Source organism: Hemitrygon akajei, chromosome 27 (genome assembly GCF_048418815.1).
Source record: "Hemitrygon akajei chromosome 27, sHemAka1.3, whole genome shotgun sequence".
Lineage (NCBI taxonomy): Eukaryota > Metazoa > Chordata > Chondrichthyes > Myliobatiformes > Dasyatidae > Hemitrygon > Hemitrygon akajei.
Genome location: NC_133150.1, coordinates 23,111,985 through 23,138,121, shown reverse-complemented (window position 1 = coordinate 23,138,121; position 26,137 = coordinate 23,111,985). Strand labels below are relative to the sequence as shown.

At 38.4% G+C, this 26,137-nt stretch overlaps 1 protein-coding gene across 5 annotated transcripts in view; it reads left to right on the top strand.

Annotated features, from left to right (window-relative positions):
* Window positions 1–26,137, top strand: part of LOC140717185 (TBC1 domain family member 22B-like) — a 339,243-nt gene that overhangs the window by 218,583 nt on the left and 94,523 nt on the right. For all 5 annotated transcript variants that reach the window (XM_073030478.1, XM_073030479.1, XM_073030477.1 and 2 more), the window contains 2 exons: window positions 11,457–11,563; window positions 15,742–15,817. In XM_073030478.1, coding sequence (XP_072886579.1) covers window positions 11,457–11,563; window positions 15,742–15,817 — 183 coding nt within the window. The remainder of the gene's footprint in view (window positions 1–11,456; window positions 11,564–15,741; window positions 15,818–26,137) is intronic.

The window sequence follows — 26,137 nt, the reverse complement described above, 5'->3', positions numbered from 1 at the left end:
TGGTGCACTGACCAAAAGATTGGCTTACAGCTACCTTTGTTATGAAAGTAACTCAATCTTTCAAGTACTTTGTTGACTGTAATGCACTTTATGAAATCTTGAAGATGTGGATAGCAATATACTTAATTCAGACTTTGGTGATTATAGTGTGTAACTTCCAGTCTATCATCCATGCGATTAAATTTCTCCTTCCCTAGAGATGGGGGAAGAGTTCATTTGATCTTATTTGAAAATAACCATGATTTATTCTGAAAATTGTTTCCCAACCACCCCATCAAAAAAAAGTGTTTGCATAAATTTTGGCTGGTGCCTGGAATGATGGCAGAATGCAGGTTTTGTGATCAATATACTCTGCCTCACAGTAATTATAGAAAACATAATTTATAATGGATAATATCTTGTAGAGATCAAGCCATGTTAGTAATATATATGGATAGCATTAGTGACCTTTGAATTCTATACAACAGATCACCACAAATTCTGTTTCCTTTTATGGTTGTTTCTAGTTATAGGTTATCAGAAAAGATGTGCTGGTGTTTTTCTTTTAAAGTTAATGATATATTTTCTGCTTGAAACAGAGCTTATAAAGGTTTCAGTATTATTGAGATCTGAATTTTTGTACTGTACTTTATGTACTAGAAATAATTGCACTTTTGACTAGTAGTTTCATTCTGTAAACAGAAAAGAATAGGGAATTAAACATAAGAGGTTCTACAGATGCTGGAAATGTTGAAGAACATACACAAAATATTGGACAAACTCAGCAGGTTAAACAGCACCTATGGAGGGGAACAAACAGTTGGTGGTTCAGGATGAGACCGTTCCTCAGGACTGGAAAGGAAAGAGGCAGAAGGCAGAATAGATAGGTAGGGGAAGGGAAGGGAAGTTGGCAGATGATAGCTGAGACCAGGTGAAGGGGAAGGGAGGGTAGGGGCGGTGGAAAGAAGGAAGAAGCTGGGATGGGATAGATGGAAAAGGTAATGGACTAAAGAAGGAGGAATCTAATAGAGGACAGTGGAAGAAAGGAAAGGAGGAAGGGGAGCAAGGGGGGGAGTAATGGGATGGTAACCAGATTGGGGAACAGAAAAGGGGAGGAGGAAGGAAGGGGGAGAAATTACCAGAAGTTGAAGAAATCCAAGTTCATGTTATCAAGTTGGAGACCACTCAGGCAGAATATGATATATCGCTCCTCCAACCTGAGGTTAACCTCATTTTGCCAATGAAGGCCATGAACAGACATGGGGGAATAGGGTAGCCACTGGGAGATCTTTTCTATCCAACATATCATTCTTCAGAAGTACTGCCATCTCCAGTGGGATCCTACCACTAAGCATATCTCTCCACCCTTGCTTTCTGTAGGGATTGCTCTCTATGTGACTCCGTTGTCCACTCATTTCCTCCCTGCTGTTCCCCCTGCTGATACTTGCCACTTATCCCTGCAAATGGGACAACTGGTACACCTGTCCCTTGCCCTTCCTACATTCCACCATTCAGGGCCTCAAGCAGTCCTTCCAGGTAGGAGAAGCAACATCAAACCTACGAGTCTGTTGGGGTCATCTCCCCAGCCTACAATTAAATATTTACCTCGTGGCCAGAATATTTTCCCCTTTGGTTATGTTCATAATTGCATTACTGCTTGTGAGCCTTGCACAAATGCATTCTGCTCTCTCTTTATTAAGCGATTTCAGAAATAATTAATTAGTGTAAAGTGCAGACATTCTGAGGGAATATAAAGAAAATGAGGAATCCTATTTATTTTCAATTCATTTTCATTATGTCATTACACATTTTAGAAACTTGTTTTGTGTAAATTGGTTGCAGTTCTTTACAATATTGTAATGTCTGCATTTCAGAAGTAATTCTTTGGCTTTGGAGAGCTTTGGAATCTCTAAGGACATGAAAGATTAAGCATAGTTGTTTTCAGTCTTTGCATATTGGAGCAGCTGTGTGAGTGCAAATATTTCCCATTATTTATACCCATTTTTCTTCACATTAATAGGTGTCTTTTCGATAGGGAGCATTCGTTGATAATATAATATTAACAAAAATGTGATAAATTGCCAAGACCACTTATGCTGGGTACTCTGTTTTAATAATGCAGACCTGTGCTGCTTTCCCATTACTTAAGTAGCAGTTTGTCTTTGTTGCTTGTTTGCAATTCCAGCCAAAGAAACCTTTGGGAAGTGTCCAAAGTGCTTTCCATATACAGATCTTTGTTTGCCATTTTTCATTCATTTGGCATGAACATTGCTGACAAGGGCACCTCTCGGTTACTGGATTGAACCACTGCATATAATGAGGGCACTCCCTTTGTGCTGCTCGGTTAAAGCTTTCATGGATTTATACCTTGCAGCAATAAATTAAAGTTGATTCATTTACAAATGGTGTTTGGGATCTACAATGGTGGCATTCCTGTGTTTCATTCCCAGCGCTCCCCCTCTTAATTTTGTGACAGATTTTTCAGATTTGTGATATTCTGTCGAAGAAGCCCTGACAAGTTGCTGCTATGCATTTGGTAGATGATGCACACTGCTAACTTGGTGCTTTAGAAGTGGAGGAGATGAATTTTTAGGGAGCTAAATGGGATGCAGATTCTTTTATCCAAATGGTGTTGAACTATTCAAATTGCATCCTACCAAACTGTTTTTTTATGTGTCTGAATCTACCTTGTAGGTGGTAGTAAGACTTCGGGTAGTCAAGAGGTGAATTATTCAGCACCTGACAGACTGGCCATGACTGCTTGCCACAATCACATGATCATAATCGCATCGGTGTTCTGTTTCTGCACAATGGTGGCTGGTGACTTCTTTCCACCCTCCACCCCTCCTCACCATCCCCCAGGTGCTGGAGGTTGAAGAGGGGAGCATTACATTGATAAAGCTGTTGAGTGGCAACTGCAGGAGTTGGTAATTTTCTTGCACTTATATTGGCGAGAGGTTGTTTTCTATTTTACATCTCATCCTGAATGTTATATTGGTGTTCTGTATACACATGTAGTCTGCTTTACTGTCAGATAACTTGTGCATAGAAAGGAACTGTTCCCACTTCTGACCTTATCATGGAGATCTTTGATGAAGCAAGGTATTGCCTTGAGGAGTTCCTGCAGCAATATCCCGAAACGGAGATAATTGGCCTTCAACATCCAGCCAGAGCTGAGTCTTTCCTTTGAATCCTGTTAACTGGGGCTCCTTGTTGTCACATTTTTCAAATGCATACTTTATGTCAAGGGCAGTCACTCCCCACATGCCTCTGGAAATGAGATTTTTATTTCATATTTGTATTGAGGCCTTAATGGAAGTTTGGACCCAGCGAAACCAACTCACGGTGCACTACAGAGACCAAAGAAGGTGAAAAACAAAAGAGGCAGAAGTGGATTTGGGTAAGCCAGTTAGTAGCAGAGGTAAAGAGACCAAAGTTTGCAGGAAAAGCATCATCAATTAAATAGAACCGGAAGTGAGGCAGTTGCTGTTTGTAAGTATGTTAAGTTTTTCCCTGTCACATGTACCAGGTCAGGTGCCATGCACAAAAATTTCTAAATCACCAGATGACTTTCCCACATTTTAATATTAAATTTTTAAAATAAATGTTGCAGAGTTATGCCCTATATTATGCTATAAATAATCCTTATAGCCTTAAAGCACCAACATTTGTTACACAAGTATTGAAAGTAGTGTCATATATGTCAGAAATCCTAGCCAGCAATACTGCATTGATATTGAATTGCATAAAAAACAGTAGATACTGGAAATCAAGAGTTAAAAAATGCTGGAGATAACAAGTTGGGTAGCATCTTGGAAGAATCATTAATTGGAACCTGATGTGCTGAGAACCCACAATATTTGTGTATATATCCTTATGCTGTTACCTTGTCTATATTCTAGCTTTAGCCAGATTGTTGTGATGTCTTGAAAAAAAAATCTCAAAGAACCATTCCACACATCATTCTTCTGAAACTTCATGAGTTAAAGTTGCGTGAATAATAAACCAGATTCAATTTTCCGTCAAAGTTCTGATAAATTTGAAAGTCAGTAAAGTAATAAATACAAAACCAAAAGAGAAATATTGTTTTCTGATTAAATGTGACTATTCTCTTTATGTTATCATAATACTGAGCAGGGGGAGCAATTCAAAAATAATACCAATCTTCCATATACTTATAAATTGTATCACCTTAATCTTTTTCATTATTTTTGTCATTATTATTACTTTGGTTTTGATATAAACCAGGTTGTTTCAAACATGATTTGCTTTAGATTGTGTGCTTGAAGTGTAGAACAATTAGTGATTACAGTGCCTATTTTTCCTCCGATTTATTGTTTTAGATTGCTATATTGCTGATGTTGCTTTAAAGTAGAAACTTAAACTGGAGCAAGAACAATGTAGACAGTATGAAGTCAAAAGTTAGTGCAGTTTTATGTCACTCATGGTAAAACTAGAGAAAGTTCTGAGATGTGATTGGTTGCAGAAAATCCAAATTCAACCATCAAAAGGACTTCAAGAATCCTCCAACCTTAAATTCTAAAACGGAGGTGAGAACAGCTTTTCTATACATCAAAACAGCACTTGACACATTTTGGTAAAACTGAAGTCAATTTTCATTGGATCAAAAAGACTCTAAAGGCTGGAGTCAAACCCTGCGGAAATGAAGAAGATTGCTGTTGCTGGAGTTGAATTATCCCAACTCAGGCTAAGTACTGTAGCAGTTTCTCAGTGCCATATCCAAGGTCCAGTCATCATTATCTTCAATGAACTTCAATGGATCAGAAGTTTGGTTGTTGGCTGATGATTGCATAGCGTTCAGTTTTGTTTACCTGTCATAAACTCTGCAAATGAAAGGGTGCAACAAGACTGGCCAACATCAAGAATGACCACTTCCAACAGAGTTGTTGCCAGTTAAATGCAGCACACAATAAAACGCATTGAACAATGACATTGCCTACTTATTAGTAGTAATTAGTTCAAATAGTTCAAAAGATACACTACATAGTTTCAAACAATTACTTAATCCTTTTGCAACTTCCAAAACCCATCACGTATTCAAATATTACCCACTTTTGATGAACTTGGCTTAGATTTGAACTGAGGCTGTTATTCTCAGAGCCCCAGACTCAGGGTTGTCTTCTTCATTGCTTGGTGTCGGTAGTCATTACTGCTATTTATCTCATCAGACAACTTTGTATATATTTCTTCACATACCTTACATCCATTGCTTAGTTTATTGTCAACAGTATGGCAGAAGTCCAGTTTTATCCATAGAAGTATGTCCTACTTAATCATACCAAAATCTAGTTGGTGCAATTCAATAATGACCTCAACCATCAGTTACTTAATTATCAGAGTGCCTGTGGTTTTGTAGTTTATCAGACTGTCCCTTTCACAAGCTGTCAGTTACGTAAACATTTTCGTTCTCATTTGCTTGTTCTGTTCTCCAGATGGTTTGAGATAGGTCAGAGTCGAATGTAAAGCTATCTCAGCTATGTTCTCACGTTGACCAGGTGTCAAATCCATGACCTTCCTGCCCTTCACTTTGTTTCTTTGTTCTTGGCGCCCAGTGTCTTTCCTTCAAACCAGCAGAGTGTCCTCCCAGAGCTTGATGGGATTCTTGAGATCTTTCTTTGGCTGCCACAAGGCACACGTTCCCTTCATGTGCCTCTCTCAGCAACTAATTAAGCTTGACACCATTCAGGACAGTGTAAAGTATAATGGGTGCCATATCTGCCACCCTAAACAGTCATTCCTCCTCTACTTGTGTGTACCATCAAAAAATACACGACTCTTACTCACCCAAGCCATACCTATAGTTATCTCATAGACTGTCTAACAGTTTCTTCCCCCAAGCTATCAGACTCCTCAATACCCAAATCCTGGACTGACACCTTGCCCTATTGTCCTGTTTATTATTTATTGTAATGCCTGCACTGTTTTTGTGCACTTTATTTAGTCCTGTGTAGGTCTGTAGTCTAGTGTAGCTTTCTCTGTGTTTTTTTTTATGTAGTTCAGTCTAGTTTTTGTACTGTGTCATGTAACGCCATAGTCCTGAAAAACATTGTCTCATTTTTACATTTTTACCAGCAGTTATGGTCGAAATGACAATAAAAGTGACTTGGCTTGACTCAAGACACGGATTATGGCATCAGGCGCATGGGAAAATCATTAGCTGTAAGTTTCCTTCCAAGTCACAAATGATCTTGACTTTGAAGCAACTACCAGCCCTTCTTGGTCTCTGGATCAATATATCCTGAAATTTCCCTACTGAGCAGCATTGGACAAGTACCTTTGTTAGAAGGACTGCAGCAAGTCAGTAAGTGGTTCCCCTCCAATTTCTTAAGCACATTTAGGGATAGGCATAAAATGCAATCATCCTCAGCTGTGCCCAGATAGCAGAGCATAAATAAAGTTACAGAAATGATTAAGAACCTCAAATATCATGTAAACATTTACAGATTTTTTAAAAAAATGAACATTTTGAACTATTTCAGTCATTAATACATATTTTAGAATCACATTTTACTCAGTAAACATGACATGCTTTTTTGAAGTGTGTATGTCTGATAACAAAGCAAAGCCTTCTCAAAATCTATAACGTTGGGACTTAACATTGCTTAAATTCACATTAGGATAATTAATGATTCTGTGAGATGACTGCAAGCAGCAGAGTGTCTGGAGTAGTACTGAATTATTGGTTGTAATTGGTTAGCTGTATATTTTGCAGTTGCTAGGACTTTGTTGAGTGATTAATGCAAAAAAAAAAGTGATTCTGCTGTAATTACACAAAATCTTGCCAATGAATTTGTTCTGGTTATTTTGTTTCTAAAATGTTGATTTATGCTTGAGAATGCACTGGTTCTTCCCATTAACTTGAAAACGGAGTCGAATTATATATAGCATTCAGACAATGTTTGTAACAGTAGTCTTTAAAGGGTCACAATATAGTTGTTTCTTCTTGTTATGAATATGTAATGCATAGTTATTATGTCATAATATTTCACATCTTGAAAGTTAGATAGAACCTGAAACAGATTTTCATACAGTGAAATCATAAATGAGTCTTGTGTATTAGTAAAATAACATGGATTCCTGGGCATGACAGATTCTGTGGGCTCTGTGATGTGGATTTCCTGTGCTTCATATGAGTTGTTGTCAGGTGCCTTCTCTGCATTCACCAATAGTGATGACTTTGAATCCAGCTGGGTCCCAACCTGGGCAGCAGCAGTATCTGCATGGAAGAAAGGCTTGGCAATCTACTTCCATATCTACTAGACTATCCATAGTGTCAGCATGAGGTGGTGACTGTGGCTGATAAATTAGGAGCTTAGAGAGGCACATGGATGAAAGAAAAATGGAGGGTATGGGCTATGTAGGAAGCCCACAATTCGATCCTTGAGTAAAGTTAAAAGATTGGCACAAGATTGGGGGTCAAAGGGCATGTACAATGCTGTAATGTGCAAAAATAGAATTATGTTGTAGGTTAATGATAATTTCCTAATCACATTAGTGAAAACAAAACAGTGCAATTTGTGGGGAGGGGGAAGTTGGGACAGGAAGTATGGGATTAATCATGAATCTTTGAGGGGGGGGGATTGATGTTGATTTTCAAAGGAAGGTGCTTGTACTTGAAATGTCGCCTTTTACAATGTCAGTTAATAGTATTTTTAAGATCAGTGAGATGATTTCATAGACAAATTAAGCTCCAAGAAGCTTCAAAAGAAGCAGGAAAAATCCTCGAAAATAAAAATATTGGCTCATCATAGCAAAGTTGGGATGCTGGGCTAAGGTTTGACCTGATAGTCAAAAGCAACATAATAATACAGTATTGATTTCCATATACCAAATTTGCTGATCCAAAATAATCTGTGCTTTTAGACTGGTGATTGTAGAGACTAATGCTACTGAAGAATATTTAATTATCCTATTTCAAGGAGGATAAATTTGATAATTCCTGAAAACAGCTGCAGTGGTTCTGATGAACAGTTGAATTTAATTGCATTATAGGCATCTGGGAGAGTTTCATGCTGATGATTACATCCGCCCAACGCTAACCAGGAGGCCCTTAAATGTTCAGGAGGAATTGGAATTGATTGCCAGAGAAGTCAGTGCTAGCAGTTGAACCAAAGGTATTACGCTGCAAGAATATAAATTACTTTACAGAAATCGTTTACAAAAACAGGTGCATCATAATTTATTTCTTGCTGTACAGAGGCTGCGAAAAGTAAGGTTGAGCAGATGGTGGAGTGCCTGTGCATCTTTCCCCATGCAGGATATAGTACGACCCATTATTGTGATGGCTGCTCTTCTTTGGAAATTTGGAGGATTGTACCTAATCCTCTTCGTATTCTTATCTTCCTCATGATCCATAACTTATTTTGATGTAGGTACTATAAAGTTTAAAGAAATATACTTCCTGCTTGCCAATATCGTCACAATATTATATTACTCTTGCAACACCTTCATTTCATCCAGCTCAAGATCTGTAACCTGCAGTAAAAGAGCAGCAAGAGGAATGTCATAAGGAAACCCAGTTTTACAGCTGCATTTGTATGGCGTGTAACTTCAGGGGCATTCAGGCTTGCTCACGATTGTAGACTGGAATTTATGAATGTTACATGGCGATGACTGTTTTTTTATGGGATTGACAGGTTAGTGTGGGAGAAAGCTGAAATCTTTTTTTATTGTGGGGAGTAAAATAAGTACCAATATTTGCAATGTAAGGTCAAGTAAGGCGAGGGGAGCTGAAATACTACTAGTGTCAAGTGCTGAATACTTGTCCAGCATAGAACAAAACAAAGTAACTGTAATTGTAATGGAATTGATTAATGGATTAATGAATGACCAACATGGTGATGATGATCTTATAGAGATGTGTTCAATAAACTTGATTTTGCCTCAGTGGGAGGTAGGAGTGGGTGCAAGGAGAAATTAGGGTAAATGGCAGCACTAAGAACTGATACTGCTTAATGAAAGAATTCCACTTTCATGGACAAGTTGTTGATTTCATTGGTAAGACTGTACTTCATATGATGATCTTGTACAAGTCATCTTGCACAATTTTAAAATCGTTACATATTCCATCTGCAGACTCTGCACAGTGTATTCATTATTAGTTGATATTAACTAAATACTGCATATCCATGTTAGCTAGTTTCAACCTGTATCTGTTTGTTTTATGTAGCATTGTCTCATTAAAATGAATTATGCTGGACTGCCTAAACAATGGGGACTCTGGCATCCTGTTATCAATCATTGTGCATACATCTTGTTAGAAGATATCTCAGTCTGTACAATAATCATATACTTAGGTGCATAGGGAGTTGATTAATCTCTCAAATGTTTTAGGAATATCAATTTGGAGTTTAGCTGTAGTATCTAAAAATAGAAGAATGCCAATCGAAAGGGTTTTCTTGGAATTCAAGTTCAGAATAGACAATGATGGAGGATGTGAATCTTTAGTTAGTAAAATCAAAAATCAGTGTTTTAGATTACCAAAGGTACTATTTTTGCACAGGGGCCATTAGGTAATAGATCTCTACTTGATTGTATGTGGTAGAAAGTGTGGCTCCTGTGAGCTAAATAATCTTTACCTGGTAGATTTGTGCATTCCTCTGTGTAATGATATTGTGCTTGGTGTTACTTTTTTTTGGATGAAATGCCAAAATAAGCTACAAAAGAATAGCTGATTCTAGTCAGATTGCAATGTTTTTGAAATTATATGTGACCAAGGAGAAAATTTTCATTGTTCAAATAAAAGTGCTTACAATATTTAACAGAGTTGAATGCTTAAAACCTTTGGGGCGACAAAAGGCTACTCTGAATAGGTAAAAGATTAGCTTTATTTGTCACTTGTACATCAAAGCATCAGAACACAGTGAAATGCATCATTTGCTTCAGCATCTAACAAAGTCTGAGATGTGCTGGAGGGAGACAGTAAGTGTTGCCAATGCTTCTTCCCCCAATATAGCCTGCTACAACTTATTAACTCTAAACCATACACCTTTGAAATGTGGGAGAAAACAAGCACCAAGAAGAAACGAGAAAATCCGCAGTTGCTGGAAATCCGAGCAACACACACAAAATACTAGAGGAATTCAGCAGGCCAGGCAGCGTTGATGGAAAAAAGTACAGTTGCAGTTTCGGGCTGAAACCCTTTGGCAGGACTGGGGAAGAAAAAGCTGAGGAATAGATTTGAAAGGTGGAGGGAAGGGAGAGAGAAATGCCAGACGATAGGTGAAACTTGGAGGGGGAGGGATGAAGCAAAGAGCTAGGAAGTTGATCAGAGAAGGAGACAGAAGGCCCTGGGAAAAAGAAAAAGAGGTGAGGGGGGAGGAGCACCAGAGGGAGGTGATGGGCGGGCAAGGAGATAATATGAGGGAGGGATAAGAGGATGGGAAATGGTGAAGGGGGGGGGGGTAGGCATTACTGGAAGCTTGAGAAATCAATGTTCATGCCATAAGGTTGGAGGCTACTCAAATGGAATGTGAAATGTTGTTCCTCCAACCTAAATGTGGCCTTATCCAAGTTTCACCTATCACCTGCTGTTTCTTTCTCCCCTCCCCCACCCTTCAAATCTACTCTCAGCGCTTTTCTCCAGTCCTGCCGAAGGGTTTCGGCCCAAAACATCGACTGAACTTTTCTTCCATAGATGCTGCCTGGCCTTCTGAGTTCCAGCATCATTTTGTGTGTTACCAAGAGAAAACGCTCGCAATCACAGGGAGAGTGAGCAGTCTCCTTATGGGCAATGATGGGAATTGAAACCTCATCTTACAGCTGGCACTTTAAAGCATAATGCTAACCACTACACCACTGATATGAGTGGTTAGTTTCATCTCCAGATGAAAAAGACTGAAGAAACTTTTGTAGAAGTCTGAAGTGAAAACAAATGTCAGAGATGCTCAGCAAGTCAGAAAGCATCTATTTGGAAGGAGAAACAAACTTTGCATTATTTATTTAATAACTTTTTTGTCATTTGCCTACTCGTGTTCTAAATATTACTCACATTTTCTGTGTTATTTCAGACTTATAGAATTGACAGTGTTTCTTTTTGCCTGTTCATTGCTAAGTTAACTTGAAGATTGCAACCATCAGCTTGCTTGGAGAAACTAAGCAGGTTGATCTCCCCCCACCCCAAAACAAATACTGTTGGACTTGCTGATTTCCTCCAGTTGATAGTTTGTTGCTTAAATATCTGCACTTTTTTTCTGCTCATTATCTTGAAGGCTGATGACCTTTATAAGGATATTTCCACTTATCATGATAGATTTATTCTGAATGGTCTTGGGGAATATGACACCAGCAGCTATTTCATTTGTGTAATTTATTAATTTTTCCACTGTACTGTAAAATAACCTGCTTCAAAGAATGTTATATTTTTTAAACCCCTTAGTTTCCTTGTGTACAAATTAGGATTTTTTTAAAACATGGGTTAACTGTAGAAGTTTTTTTTTTCATTTTTATCATTGCAGAAGAGGATGTAGAAAATTTTGATGTAACAAATCTGTCTGAAGACGTGCAACGGAACATTGAGGCTGATAGTTTCTGGTGTATGAGCAAGCTATTGGATGGAATACAGGTAAAATTGTTATCCAAAGTGATAAACCAGTTGGTTTCAAACTTTATTCAGCTACCATCCCACCACCCATTCCATGACTGATCCTTGGAAATCCTTCATTTTGCTGTTTCATTGGGTCTGATTAGTTTGCTCAAATTTTTCATTTGAGTCTTAGCTATATGTTAAAGTTTTTTGTCAACTGGATATCTTGCATTCCTATCTCATCAGGCATAATTGGGTAAAAATAACTCTATATCGAAGTGTCTTCAAAATTATTCGATATCCAGGTGCCGCCTTCATAAGCTTTCAGTATATTGATTGGGCCACAGAAGGTCATTTGGCTTATTCAGTTCTCTGCAATAAGAGATGTTATATTTTTCTTCCCCTCCCGCATATCAATGAGCTGCATCTTCAATGTGTAATACATTTCAGTTTCTGACTTTGAAACCATTGTATCTCAACAGGTGTTTGACTTCGTGTGGGTGAGGTCCAGTCTTTAAAATTTGATTGTAATTTTTGGGCAGTAATGAAGTTGATTGATGGGGGTATGACAGTTGATGTTTTCTCTGTCAACCTTAGTTAAGCATTTGATAAAGTCCCTTCTTAAAGGCTGGTCTAGAATTTTAAGTTGCATGGAGTTGGTAAATTGGATTCAAAATTAGCTTGGTCATAGGGTTTTCCTGACTAGAGGCCTGTGACCAAGGATCAGTGCTAGCATTTCTATTGTTCTTAATATATAGTAGTTATTTGAGTATATTAGAATACATTACGTGTTGGATTTTGTGGATAATATGGAAATTTGTCAGTGTTTACTAATGATACAGATTGAAATTATGGGCACAGAAATATCAGATGGAGCTCAATCCTGACAAATGTGAAGTGCTACATTTCAGAAAGTCAAGTGCAAGATGAAGTAATGCAAGACCTTCAGGGATATTGACCTACAGGGGGAACTTGGGGGTGCAAGTGTTCTGCTCCCTGAAATTGGCAACTTGAAAAGTTGTGTGGCAGCTGTATAATACGTTGTTGAGATCACATTTGGAATATTGTGTGCAATTTTAGTCACCAGACCATAGGATAGATTGGAGGATTTGGAGAAAATATTGCCGAGTTTCATTGGGATGTTTCCTGGATTAGAACATATAAGCTGTAAGTAGAAGTTGGACAAACCTTATTTTCCCTGGAGCATTGAAGGCTGAAAAGCCACCTGATAAAAGTATGTAAAATTATGAGAGGCATAGATAGGATAGCAAGTCTTTTTCCCACGGTGGGGATGTCAAATCTTGAAGGGCTTAGTTTTAAAGTGAGAGAAGGAAAGTTTGATATTGGTAAGACTATTTTTTACATACAAAGTGGTTGATGTATCGTGTACACTGCCAGAGAAGGCAAATACATATACAGGTGGGAAATGGGGAGATGTGAACCATGAGAAGATAGGTGGTTGGTGCAAACATAAGAGGCTTGTTCCTGTGCTATACTGTACTGTTTTATGTACAAAAACAACAAGGTTCTGAGAAGAACAGCGAAGTTTCAGGGAATGCAGCTTAGAAAAGGGAAAATGAATGAATGGATCAATATAGCTACTTCACTCAGAAGATGATGTGCAATTTTGGAATGGATCTCCAGAAAAGTAATTGAGGCTTAATGTATCGGACAAGTCATAAAATTATGTAGTGAATTGTGTTCTGTGTTTTAATTCTAGTACTGATTAGATAGCTAAAAACACCCATTGTGGGTCTCTCTGCCCCCCCCCCCAAAACTCAACTTTCAAGATATTGTGATTTAGATTCTTCTTAACCCTTGTTTTTGCCAATGCCATTCAAGTATTTTATATGAAATAAGTGATCGATGTTATTCAAGAGTATACTGACACCTATAATACATTTTCTTTCATGATTTCGCTCAGATTTTTTGATAATTTGATCCATTTGGACAAGAGGTCTGCCTTATATTGCTTTGCTTTTGATTCATTATTCAATGCATCTACTAAGTAGCTAAAGCCTAAAAATAGCGATTTGTTCGCCAACTCTCAAAAAAATGTAATAAGGATCTTATGGAGCATCAGACTGAATCAGGAATTAAAGCTTTTAAAGAAGAATGTTTATTAACTGTAGACACATGATTGCATGAAGTGATGATATTTTGCTCATAGGTTTAGATTGAAACAATGAAAATAAAATTATGTTTGGAATCATTCAATCAGAATAAGTTCCTCAATCTTTTACTGTTATGTAGTTACTGTACATCATCTGTGATCTTTTTCATAATCCCATCTCCATTGCTGGACTCTTTGGCCAATGAACATTGGCCTATCTCTGTATATTTGCAATTGAACTTACTTTTGAGTGAAGGAAGTTCTAGATTTTTGATAGCCTTTTTGTGAAGTATGACATCCTAGTCTCACACCGGGATGTTTCCTAGATTAGAGCATAAGGGCTTTTACAGATATATATGAGCAAAAGATATTCTACAGATATATCAAGGGATAAAATTTGTCCTCTGGAAGATCTCTGTGCGGAGCTGAAAGAGATGGGGGAGATCTTAAGTGGATTTTTTACCATGGTATTTACTCGGGAGACAGACACAGTGTCGATAGATGTGAGGCAACGCAACAACAAGGTCACGAATCCTATACAGATTACAGAAGAGGAGGTCGTTGCTGTCTTGAGACAAACTAGAGTGGATAAATCCCAAGGGTGTGACAATGTGTTCCCTTGATCTCTTTGGGAGGCTAGTACAGAAATAGCAGGGGCCTTAGCAGAGATATTTAAAACATCCTCAGCCTCAGGTGAGGTGCTGGAGAATTGGAGGATAGCTAATGTTGATGTGCTGTTTAGGAAAGGCTTTAAGAATAGGCCAGAAAATTATAGGCCAGTGAGCTTGACATCAGTAGTGAGAAAGTTATTGGAAGGTATTGTTAAGGGATCACATATATATATATTTGGATAGACAGGGTCTAATTAGGTATAGTCAACATTGCTTTGTGTGTGGCAAGGTAGTAGATGTTTTCTACATAGACTAGCAAGGCCTTTGACAAGATCCCACATGGGAGGTTGGTTAAGAAGGTTCAGTCACTTATCATGCAAGATAAGTTTGTAAATTGGATTGGGCATTGGCTTCATGGAAGATGCCAGAGAATGGTTGTAGATGGCTACCTTTCTGCTTAGAGGCTGTCACTAGCGGTGTGTCGCAGGGATCGGTGTTAGGTCCATTGTTGCTTGTCATTTACATCAATGAACTGGATGATAATGTGGTTAACTGGGTCAGCAAATTTGCAGATAACATCAAGATTTGGGGTGTGGTGGACAGCGAGGAAGTCTATCAAAGCTTGTAGCGGGATATGGACCAGCTGCTGAAACGAGCTGAAAAATGGCAGGTGGAATTTAATGCAGACAGGTATAAGGTGTTGCACTTTGGAAGGTCCAGCCAGGGTAGCTCTTATGCGGTCAGTGATAAGGCACTGAGAAGAATATTAGAATTGAGTGATCTGGGAATACTGATCCCTAATTCCTTGAAAGTGGTGTCACATGACAATAAGATTGTAAAGAAAGCTTTTGGTGCATTGGCCTTCATAGGCCAGTGTATTGATTACAGGAGTTGGATGTTATGTTGAAATTGTATAAAGCATTGGTGATGCCTAAATTGGAGTATTGCATTAGAGTATTTGCAGTTTTGATTACTTACTTACAGGAACGATGTAAATAAGATTGAAAGGATGCATAGGAAATTTACAAGGATGTTGTCGGTACTTGAGGGCTTTAATTATAGGAAAGGTTGAATAGGTTAGCACTTAATCCTTGGAATATAGAAGACTGAGGGGATATTTAATAAAGGTATACAAAGTTGAGGGGTATAGACAGGATAAATGCAAGCAAGCTTTTTCCACTGAGGTTAGGTGAGACTGGAATGAGAGGTCATGGATTAAGGTGAAAGGTAAAACATTTAAGGGGAACATGAGGAGAAACTTTATTTAGATAGCGATGAGAGTATGAAATGAGCAGACAGCGCAAGTGTTGGATGAGGGATCGATTTCAACGTAAGAGACATTTGGGTAAATACATAGGAGGGGTATGGAGGGCTAAGTTTCAGGTGCAGGTTATAACACCTTTTTTTCATTTTGACAATTAAAAATAGATCCTTTTTGGTAATGATTTGATCATCTATTATTACTAAGCAAATTACTTTTTGTTTTCTTGAAGGACAATTACACTTTTGCACAACCAGGGATTCAGAAGAAAGTAAAAGCACTTGAAGAACTCATCAGCAGAATTGATGGTGAGTCTGGAAGATATTATTGACAGCTTGGATTCCTCACCAGAATACTAGCTATTCTTCTTGATTTGTCAAAGTGTCATTGTTAATGTAGGGTGTAAACTTGTTTATGGAAATACATTTTATTCATGCTAGGATGAGTAGATATACTAGTAAAATTTAGCTTTTTTTGTGCTGTTATTTGGAATATCATCCTATTTACTGCTGATTTTAATAATAAAAAATCAAATCCAGTTTATTTCATCATGAAGTGTCTCTTCTATCAGTGAAATCTGATCAATGGTAGAAAATTGATTAACCAGAAAATAAGTTTGATACTCACTTGACATGCTATTAGTTTAGGGTGAGTTTGCACATGAATCTATATTTTATGCCTTAGTTTCACAGGAAGTTGTCAATTGTTTTAAACTTCTTTGCAACCTGAACCATTCAATTAAATAGTATGCAAAAATTTGAAACTTTTAAATGCATGATTTATTGACATCGTCAGCCAAACTGTTGTACTGTGTTTATGTTTGACTTGATTTTATAGTGGAACATTTACTTGTATATAGAAGCTGTGTAATGCTAGTAAGCTGCTATGGCAATAGTATTTTAAATTAGTACAAGATTTGTAAGGTTCCATTTTCTCCAAGTTCTGGTTTCTAATTTCAGCTGAGTATTGTGGAAGTGAATGAAAACCATGACAAACACAATTCCTTTGTGAACTTTGGATTGAATCCCATCTATTCCATTGCTCTTTGTTGCAGTTTTTTATTAAATAGGTGATTCAAAATTCAAGTATGTGACCTTAAGTGTGAGAGATACTACGACAGTCACAAGAGAAGAGAGAAGATGGAAGGAAGACTAACTAAAGCATTTCCATCTTTGCATACAAGAATTTAAATTGTGGTAATGGGAATCAGACATAGCTAGAAACTTGTACAAGCAAATCCAATCTGTGTCTTCTCAGTTTGAGCTCCTCAGTTCTTATTCTCAATATAACTGAAGAAGTTAACCAGCAAATTCTGCCCCCAAAAATACACTCAGTAACTTATATGCCATGAAATATGTTGTTTTATTGCAGCATTGCAGTGCAAAGATGGAAAATTACTTTAAATTACGAATTAGGCCAGAAATGTATGCTGTATCTCTAAATAATATGATACTGTAACAACAACAAAATAGTGGGGGGTTGGATAAAAGTATAACAAAGTCTACTCATGGGCAGTTAAGAAATTTGATGGCAAAGGGGAAAAATCTGTTCCTAACTAGTTGAGTGTAGGTCTTAAGGCTCCTGTACTTCCTTCCAGATAGTAGTAATGAGAAGAAGGCATGTTCCTTAAAAATGGTGTCACATGTAAAACAGGGTGGTGAAAAAGGCGTTTCATGCACTGTCCTTCAATAGTCAAAACATTTGAGTAAAGAAACTGGGATATTATGATGCAGTTGTGTTAGTCTTTGGTGAGGCTGCACTTGGAGTACTATGTACAGTTTTGGTCGACCCATAAGTTGACATGGTTAAATTGGAAAGAGTGCAGAGAAGATTTACAGGAATAGAGGGCTTGAGTTATAGGGAGAGGCTGGCCAGGCTAGGCTTTTATTTCTTGGATTGCATGAGAATAAGGGGTAACTTTATGGAAGTGTTTAAAATTAAGAGGTACAGACAGGGTGGATGGTAACATTTATTTTACTCAGGGTAAGTTTAGAGTGAGAGGGGTAAGATTTAAAAGGAACCTGAGATGTAACTTTTTTCCCTACACAGAAGGTGGTGAGTATATGGTATGAGCTGCCAGAGGAAGTGGTTGATTATCATTTAAGAAGCAAATAGAGGAGCAAAGCTTAAAGTTCAAAGTAACTGTTATGATCAAAGTGCATATATGTCATCATATACAACCCTGAGATTCATTTTTTGTGGACATACTCAGCAAATTCATAGATTAGTAACTATAACAGGATCAGTGAAAGATCAACCAGAGTACAGAAGGCACCAAACTATGCAAATACAATATAAATAAATAGCAAAAGATAGATACTTTATTGATCCTAAACGAAATTACAGTGTCACAGTAGCTTTACAAGTGCACAAATATACAAATATTAGAAGAGAAGAAAAAATAAAAAAAAGGTACCTCAAACAGTGTAGCGGGGGGGTGGGGGGGGGGTCATATTCCTCTGGCTATAGGTTGGCTCAATATGGAGCCTGATGGCCAAGGGTAAGAATGATCTCATATCGCACTCTTTGGAGCAGCACAATTGTCTTAGCTTATTATTTAAAGTGCTCCTCTGTTCAGCCAAGGTGGCATGCAGAGGGTGAGAAACATAAATAACGATAACATGAAATAAAAATGTCTTTGAAGTGAGATCATTGGTTGTGCGAACATTGCAATGATGGGCCAGTGAAGTTGAGAGAAGTTATGCCCTTTTATTCAAGATCCTGATGGTTCAAGAGTAGTAACAGTTCTTGAAACCAGTTGTTCGAGTCCTGAGGCTTCTGTACTTTCAACCTGATGACAGCTACGAAAAGAGAGCATGACCCAGGTGGTGGGGATGTCTGATGATGGATGCTACTTTCCTAAGACAGTGTTTCATGTAGATGTGTTCAATGATTGGGAGGGCTTTACCCATGATGTACTGAGCCAAATCATCGATTTGTTGTAGGATTTTCCATTCAAAGGCATTGACGTTTCCATAACAGGCTGCCAAAATACTCTCCACTGCACATCTGTAGAAGTTTGTCAATGTTTTAGATGTTATACCGAATCTCCACAAGCTTCTAAGGAAGTAGAGGGACAGCATTGCTCTCTATGCAATTGCACTTAAAGTGCTGGGTCCAGAAAGGTCCTCTGAATTACTAATACCCAGGAATTTAAAGTTGCTGACACTCTCCACCTCTAATCCTCTGATGAGAACCAGCTCACGGTCCTCCAGTTTCCCTCTCCTGAAGTCTAAAATCTTTGGTGTTGCCGACATTGAGTGAAATTTGTTGTTATAACAACACTCAGCCAGATTTTCTCCCCCACCTGCACTTCATGAAATCTCGGAGGGAGCTTTCAGCATTTTGTTGCAAAATATTCATGTAAAGCATTATTGGCATTGGCTGAATTTAACAGTTCATTTGGTAAATATTGGAAATATCCATTTGGTCAAATAGCATCAAAGAAGATGGAGAACTGGGTGAATATTTCAGGGATGTGAACTTCGATTATTAAAAGAATCCATAAAATATTTTGAAACATTTTGGCTCACTCAAATATGAGGTTAAATCTATCCACTGTAAAAACACATGCAGAAGGATACATACAATAGTGAGTAGTTGCAGACAAATTCATGTCATTTACCTTTTTTCATTACGTTGACAGCTTTTGTAGTTTATTTCTTTTTAAAATTGATAACGCATTTTAGTTTAAAAAGGGATTTTTGGATAAAACCATGCTCTTAATGATTGATTTAAACTTTTATCTGAACTGAAAGATGCACTTTGATAAAATAGTGACATAGATTGTACATTGATAATAAATTTATTTTGAAAAATTTGAAAAATAGAATGCTATGAAGGAAAACATCCATCTCCTGTTATCCCTGAGGATAACTGATTCCAATAATTAATGTTTAATGATCTTGGGAGATGATAAATTTTACATGCTTAACAAAGGCGATGAGCGTATGGATGTTGATTGGAAGAGTAACTCACACTTCATAAAAATTTAAAGTTTATAACAGGCTAAATCGCCAGTTGAACACTAGTTTTATTTTAAATGTTCAACTATATCATGGATGTTTTTCATAACATCGAAACAAAGTATTAACTGAAACATGGTGTTCCTTTAATAACAAATTAACTGTTTCATTTTTTTGCCATTCATAGCTGTGTTGCTTTTGAATACTCATTTACAAATGTGTCCATAAAATTATTTCCAATAGATTAACATAATTTAATTCCATGCAACAGAAAATTTATGATCTTCACTTTTGGCTTAAACATGATAGTTAGTGGAGATTTGTGCAGTTCCTTTGAAGTCTTATAATGTTCTTTCAAAGTAATTACAGTATTGCTGAACAGTATGAATAAATTAATCATAATCTCATGCTGAATAGTTATGACAGTGCCAAATATTTAAAATTAACGGAGCTTCTATTAGTGAACGCTGAATTAATTTTACACTTGTTCATCTGCATCGTAGTGTATACTGTATATTGAGTGAAACTGAGCTATTGACAGGTTAAGCAGTTTAGATCCTAAGAAAGGAAGGATGTAGCTGGGAAGCTGGAAAACTAGCATTAAGTTTTCTTGCTAATGCAGAACATCTATGAAATCCTAAGAATATTATGTTCTAGAAATTTTTATAGGCCATATTTCCTCTACTTGAAAATCTTTCTACCAAGATGCGAAATACTTTAAGGATGTCGTTTCGACCGTGACAGCTGTCCACCTGAAATTAAATATATTAGTTCTTCAATGCTTGCATTCTGCTGTACTTTGAAACACTTTACAATTAGCTAGCTGACTTCCAAATTCTATGCTTTTGTACGTGCACAATCAATTCTCCATTTGCTTCCTTCTGTCATTGAATCCTGCACTCTGTTATCTTTGCTCTGTGAGCACCCTCTCCCGATATACAAAAACTACAGCAAACTGTCAGGTCAGCAGGAAAGGTCATTGTCTGCAGTCTACCATCACTGCAGGACTTATAAGTATGCACATCAAACAAGCAGGCAGGTAAAATCACGGTGGACACTACCCACCCAGCAAACTGACTTTTTCAAATGCACCCTTCTAGAAAACGCTATAAGGTTATTAAAGCAAAAAAAAACTTCACGGCATCTTAAAATTTTTAAAGTTTTTATGATTTTAATCTGGTCAACCATTCCAGTTAGCGCCCCCTCTATTATCCCAGTCTCTGACCTGCACAGGAAAAACTTTAAACCACCTTTTTAGTGATGTTTACATTGAAAAGTTCGAAGTACATTTCTTATCAAACTATGTACACTGCATACAACCTTGAGATTTGTCTTCTTGCAGGCAGCCATAAAACAAAGAAACACAATAAAATCCATTTAAAAACACACACAACAAAGACTGTTAAACACCCAATGTGCAAAAGTAACAATCGTGCAAACAATAAAAGAAATAAAATAACACTCCCAAAAGCGAGTCCACGGCCACAGAGTCGGTTCACACTGAGGCGTGTGAAGCTGGTCCGGGAGTCCGATAGCTGCAGGCTATTGCCCTGAAGCTACTTCAGCGCTGAAGCAAATAAATCTCATAGAGTAGTGAGCTGAACACTGGTTCATCTTTACCCTCAGCCTTGACATCTTGATCAAGTTGCACAAATAGTTAAAAAAAGTAAACAAAAATACACAGACTATGAACTGCAGAATCCCCAAATGTGAATCCACATCTGCAGAGCCAGCTCATTGCTGAGGCTGCAGAGCAACTACTGCAAGCAGACTGCACTGAGCACCTGTTAGCTTTCCACACTCGTCCTTGACGATTTTAATCTTGGTCGGCACTTTAATTGGTGTGGAGTAGTGGAGCTGATCACGGGTTTGTCTTTCGCCATCAGGCTTTACTGCAGCATCCACCCCCAGCAATGGTCGCCCTTGCTGTAGTGTCTGCACTCTTGAGAATCTTATTTGTCAAATCCCCCAGGAGATGGCAAAAATGGCAGATTGTTTAGTCAGTTCAGAAGAACATCCTTAAAAGAGAAATTTGAGGCTGCAGACTGCAGGGATCACATTTAAGACAAAGTAGTCTATCTACTAGAATATCTAGTAGATGTGCAAAACATCACCATTGGTCGTTTATATTTTTGTGCATATTTTATTCTGTATCTGCACTTTAAATTTTAAATTAATTTTTATGTAATTTTCTTTATAATTATTGAATGTTGTTTTGTGTCACTCGGACACACCACAGCTAATTCCTAATACATGTAAATGATTTTGGTGAATAAAGCTGATCCTTGATATTTTAGCCTGTACCAATGACTCATAAATTTCATAAGGAGGTTTGAATCATAAAAATACTAGGTAATGTCATATTTGCACCTTTGGTATTGTTTAAGGAGCATAACAACTTCTAACACTGTTATCTCCAGTTACAAAGATGTTTTGAGAAATTGGTCAAAGAATGCTCAGAAAATGCAATTGATTAAATATATTTTTTTAAGAAGTAGAAATGTGGAATCAAAATTAGTATGACTGAAATTACAGAATTCTTTGTTTTTTGTAGGCTATAGTGTACTCATTCTGAAGATGAAATGCTCATCTGGCTTACACTGAGAAAGAGGTAGGGAGTAGGGGCAGGTGAATCAGGGCAAGACCCAAGAAATGTCAACTTACCCCACAGAACTTCTCTGATTCATATGTTATGATTCATTAAACATTATACCTTGTGCAGGTTTTCTGTGAGTTGAAGGAGTGATGGAGGAAGAAGGCAGGAGGGATGCCATTGAAAGGTGTTTGGGTTAGTGTTGGCCTTGTGTGTCAAACCTTGCAACACACTGTGATGCTACAAGAAATTTCATGACCTTACTATATATGTGAAGTCTAGGCCATGGTGCCTAATGTCACAAGGGGACATGGAGACTGGAGCCAAATGCAGGACGCAGGCACTGAAGTACTAGGGGCAAGACAGGAACAACTAAAGGGTAGAACAAGATGGGGAGACCGTGGCATGCAACAGTGATCCTGGGGTTCAGAGAGTTCATGGCGAAGTCAGGACCCTGGAGTTCATGGCGAAGGCAGGACCTTGGCTAGGGTAAAGGATGGGTCTATGGGACAAGGAATGCTGGGAGGATAGCTCCCTGGGTGGGCTGCATTACTTCTGGGCAGGGCCCAGCCTTTCAGGCAGGAACACAGGGGCCTGGGCAGGATGCAGGGCACAACCCATCAGAAGCGAGGGGTAGGAAAGGGTCGGAGTCCTCAGGGCAGGCCGCATAGCTCCTGGGCAGGGCCGCCTCCCAGGCAGGAACACGGGGGCCTGGGCAAGACGTGGAGCACCTGGGCAGGTTGCAGGGCACAACCCGTCGGAAGAGAGGGGTAGGAAAGGGTCAGAGTCCCCTGCCGGGCGACGGCAGTCCAGCCTACTTACCCGATGGAGGCAAGGGATCAGAAGGGAGCTCGGTCCAGGGTGACTACAAGAACGGACTTACAGAACTAGGTGATTAACATTGGGTACTCCAAGCCAGGGTCAAAACAGGATAGCCAGGCAAACAAGCGCAACAGCGCCAACCAGGCAAACTGGACGGAACAGCGGGTACAAGACAAACAGAGGAACAGGACAAAACAGGACGACCCTCCAACTAGATGCAGTCCCAGAGCCCCTTATATACACCTACAAGCCGATAGGTATCAGGTGCACCTCCTTAAGCCAAGATGATCCTATTTGGGCTTAAGGGTGAAAGAAGGGATGGCTACAAGATCCAGAGTCCATGGACCGGATCAAGACCCAGAATGCGGGCTCCGGACCGGTCCATAACACCTATTGAGTAGAGTAGTTTAGAGTATGACAAGGAGATGCACAATGTACTTTTAAGCAATGGTCTGAGTCTATGTATAGGGAATTCGGTGCTGGGGCTGGCTGGAGGGGACTATCTGTACATCTATTCTACCTAAGAAGATTTATAGTGTCATAGCAAAGTGGCATGATGAAGATGCAGAAAGACATGGAATCTACCACACAGGGAAGCCACCTCTATCTTTCACAGCAAGTTAAGTAGTAATGGTGTGGTTTCACCTCCAGCTGAATTGTACATTTTGCTGGATATTGGTGGCAGTTCCATCAGATTATGCTTAGCAGTTTCTGTCTTGCTTCTGTGTAAGCCAGGGCAAGCAAAATGCCCCTGGAGCAACTTGATGTCCGAATTCAGCAGAGATGCCACAGGTGAACAGATATCACTGTTGTCAATGAGCAGCAAGATGTCGTTCTGTGAAGAGAGAGTGATGCTACATTTAAGGACATTGTTTTGCACAAGCAGAACAACTGACTGTCATAACTAGCGCACTGTGATCATTCAAGAGAGCAGAGTGAGCAGATTGTTCACCTATGGGACCAGACATTTGGTGCGCAGGAGTAATAATGTGTTCCCACCACTCCCCAACATATCAAACATTCTGCTCGGATGGCAGACGAATTAAGAAAGTGATTCCAGCTCAGGTCCTGGTCTGCAGTATGAAAGTGTGGTGCACTGGTGAATGCTAGCTGTTGGCTATACTGTTTTCAATCCCGTACCTGGGAAAGCATGTGTTGACCATGTCCAGGCCACTGACGACCCCACTCCGAGGACATCAGGTCATTTTGCCGGGTAGCTCCCTCACTCCCCAGGCAACATGATCATTTGTGCATGTCCAGACTGCTCCATCAAAAGATCTGGGGCTGCAGTCTGAAGCTACTTATTTAGAAAACAAGCTTCTTGTGGGGTTATCAAGTACAACAATGTGAGTGCAAAGACCAAAGAACCTCTAGATTGCATCCACTAGGACAATTGTGTTCAGAGTCAACACAAACATCTAAGAAATTGATATGGGAAAGGCACAGAGACTTTTAGATTTTTGAAGTAGATTCAGGTTCACACTTTCTATTTTCGTTCAATATTCATTCTGAACATACAATGATTATTTAGGACAAATATTGCCCTTCATGAGCCATGATAAGTAATATTGATGGAGTGTTGGCATTGCTGTGGACCTTATCATATCCTATTTCAAAAAATTCTAATAGGTGATGCCGGTGGCATTGTTGGTGCCAGATGAATCATTATGTCTGGAGCTGATTGCACAAGACAGCACATACTTGGCATTATCTGTAGATTTTATCCGAGCAGGCTTCCAGGGGCTGAAGCTCACCAGCAACATTTCCCATTGAAATGTCCCTTTTAAATCAATTTGCAATTCAGTTTATTTAATGAAAGGAAGAAATGGAAGTTCATTGAAAAATGATGCCATTAGGAGCACATTAGAGGCTACAGAAATGTCAAGTGCACCAACATAATTCCTTTGTTCTATCTCATGAAATCATACCCAACTCCTAGAAAAAAAATCACTAGTTCAATCAAATAGACTTTTGTATGTTTTGCATTTAAAAATACAAGTGCTCTTTGAGCCTATTTCTAGGCAATTGTTCACAAAAGCATTTTTAGGTGTTGTCATGAAACCCAAACAGACATTCATCTCCAGTAATTGATGGTATCAAGAGACATGGTTGTAAAGTGACCAGTAATGGGAACTAAAAGTTCTAGTGTATTTGATATTTTAAAGAATAGGCAGAATGTAAAAGAGGTAGGATTGATCTAATAAAAGGATTAACTCAGCACAGTGATTTTGGCTCAGAGATCAAGCTGTAAAATTAGTTTGGGTAGAGATATAAAAAAAAAAGACATTGGTGGAGTAGTTCACCGGATGTGTTATAAGTGGGTCATTTTCCAGATGGCAAGCTTCAGTAAGTGAGGTTATAGAGATTGATACTGAAGCTCAACTACTTTCAATCTTCATTAACGACTCGGATGAAGAAACAGAATTTTACTACATTACAAAGATGACGTAATGTAGGAAATCATAGTGAGGAAGAAAAGAAACCGACAAAGGAATATAGATTAGCTAAACCCAGTGAGGAGAAAATTTTAATTGGTTTATAATTGTATAAAATTAACAGACTGAGTCATATAAAGCATTTACATAATTATAAACCACGGATTTGCTTGAGCCTGCATGTGCAGTTCATCACCCAAGCCGAGTTTTTTTGGGAGGATTCTCCAGCATTACTCAAAGGAAACACCAGTTAGATGCTATGCCATGTCAAATCAGGAATAGGAATCAATCTCTATTTATTTTAGTGAGAATACTCAGCCTATGGATAAGGGAAGGCAAGTCATTTTGATTTTAATTATTGTCGTATCATTTAGTTTATTAGTAGTTTTCAAGTTGTTTGTGCTTTAATGAACTTTACCTTTTATTGTAGTTTTTAATAACTTACATCAATTTTAATTGTTTTAAATGTATATTTTTGTATATCAAAGACATTTAATATTTTGTAAAGCACTTTACAGTTTTGCCTTCTGTCAAATTCTACTTGGGTGTTCTGAGTTTGAGGACGCAGGAAGAACTGTATGAATCCTCATTACTGTTAAGGTTTCACAATGCCTTGCTATACCTCTCTATGCCTCAAGAATCCTGAGGTCCGGCGAGGTTCTATCCACACATCCATTGATTATAAGGCTGGGGAAAGAAATAGAAGGCAGGCTGAGTTTGACAAGATTTAGGCTATTAACTCATTGTAGTTTGCAGATCTAAAAATTACTATGAAATATTTGAAGAAAATGTATCTGCCTGCTGGTTTAAGCA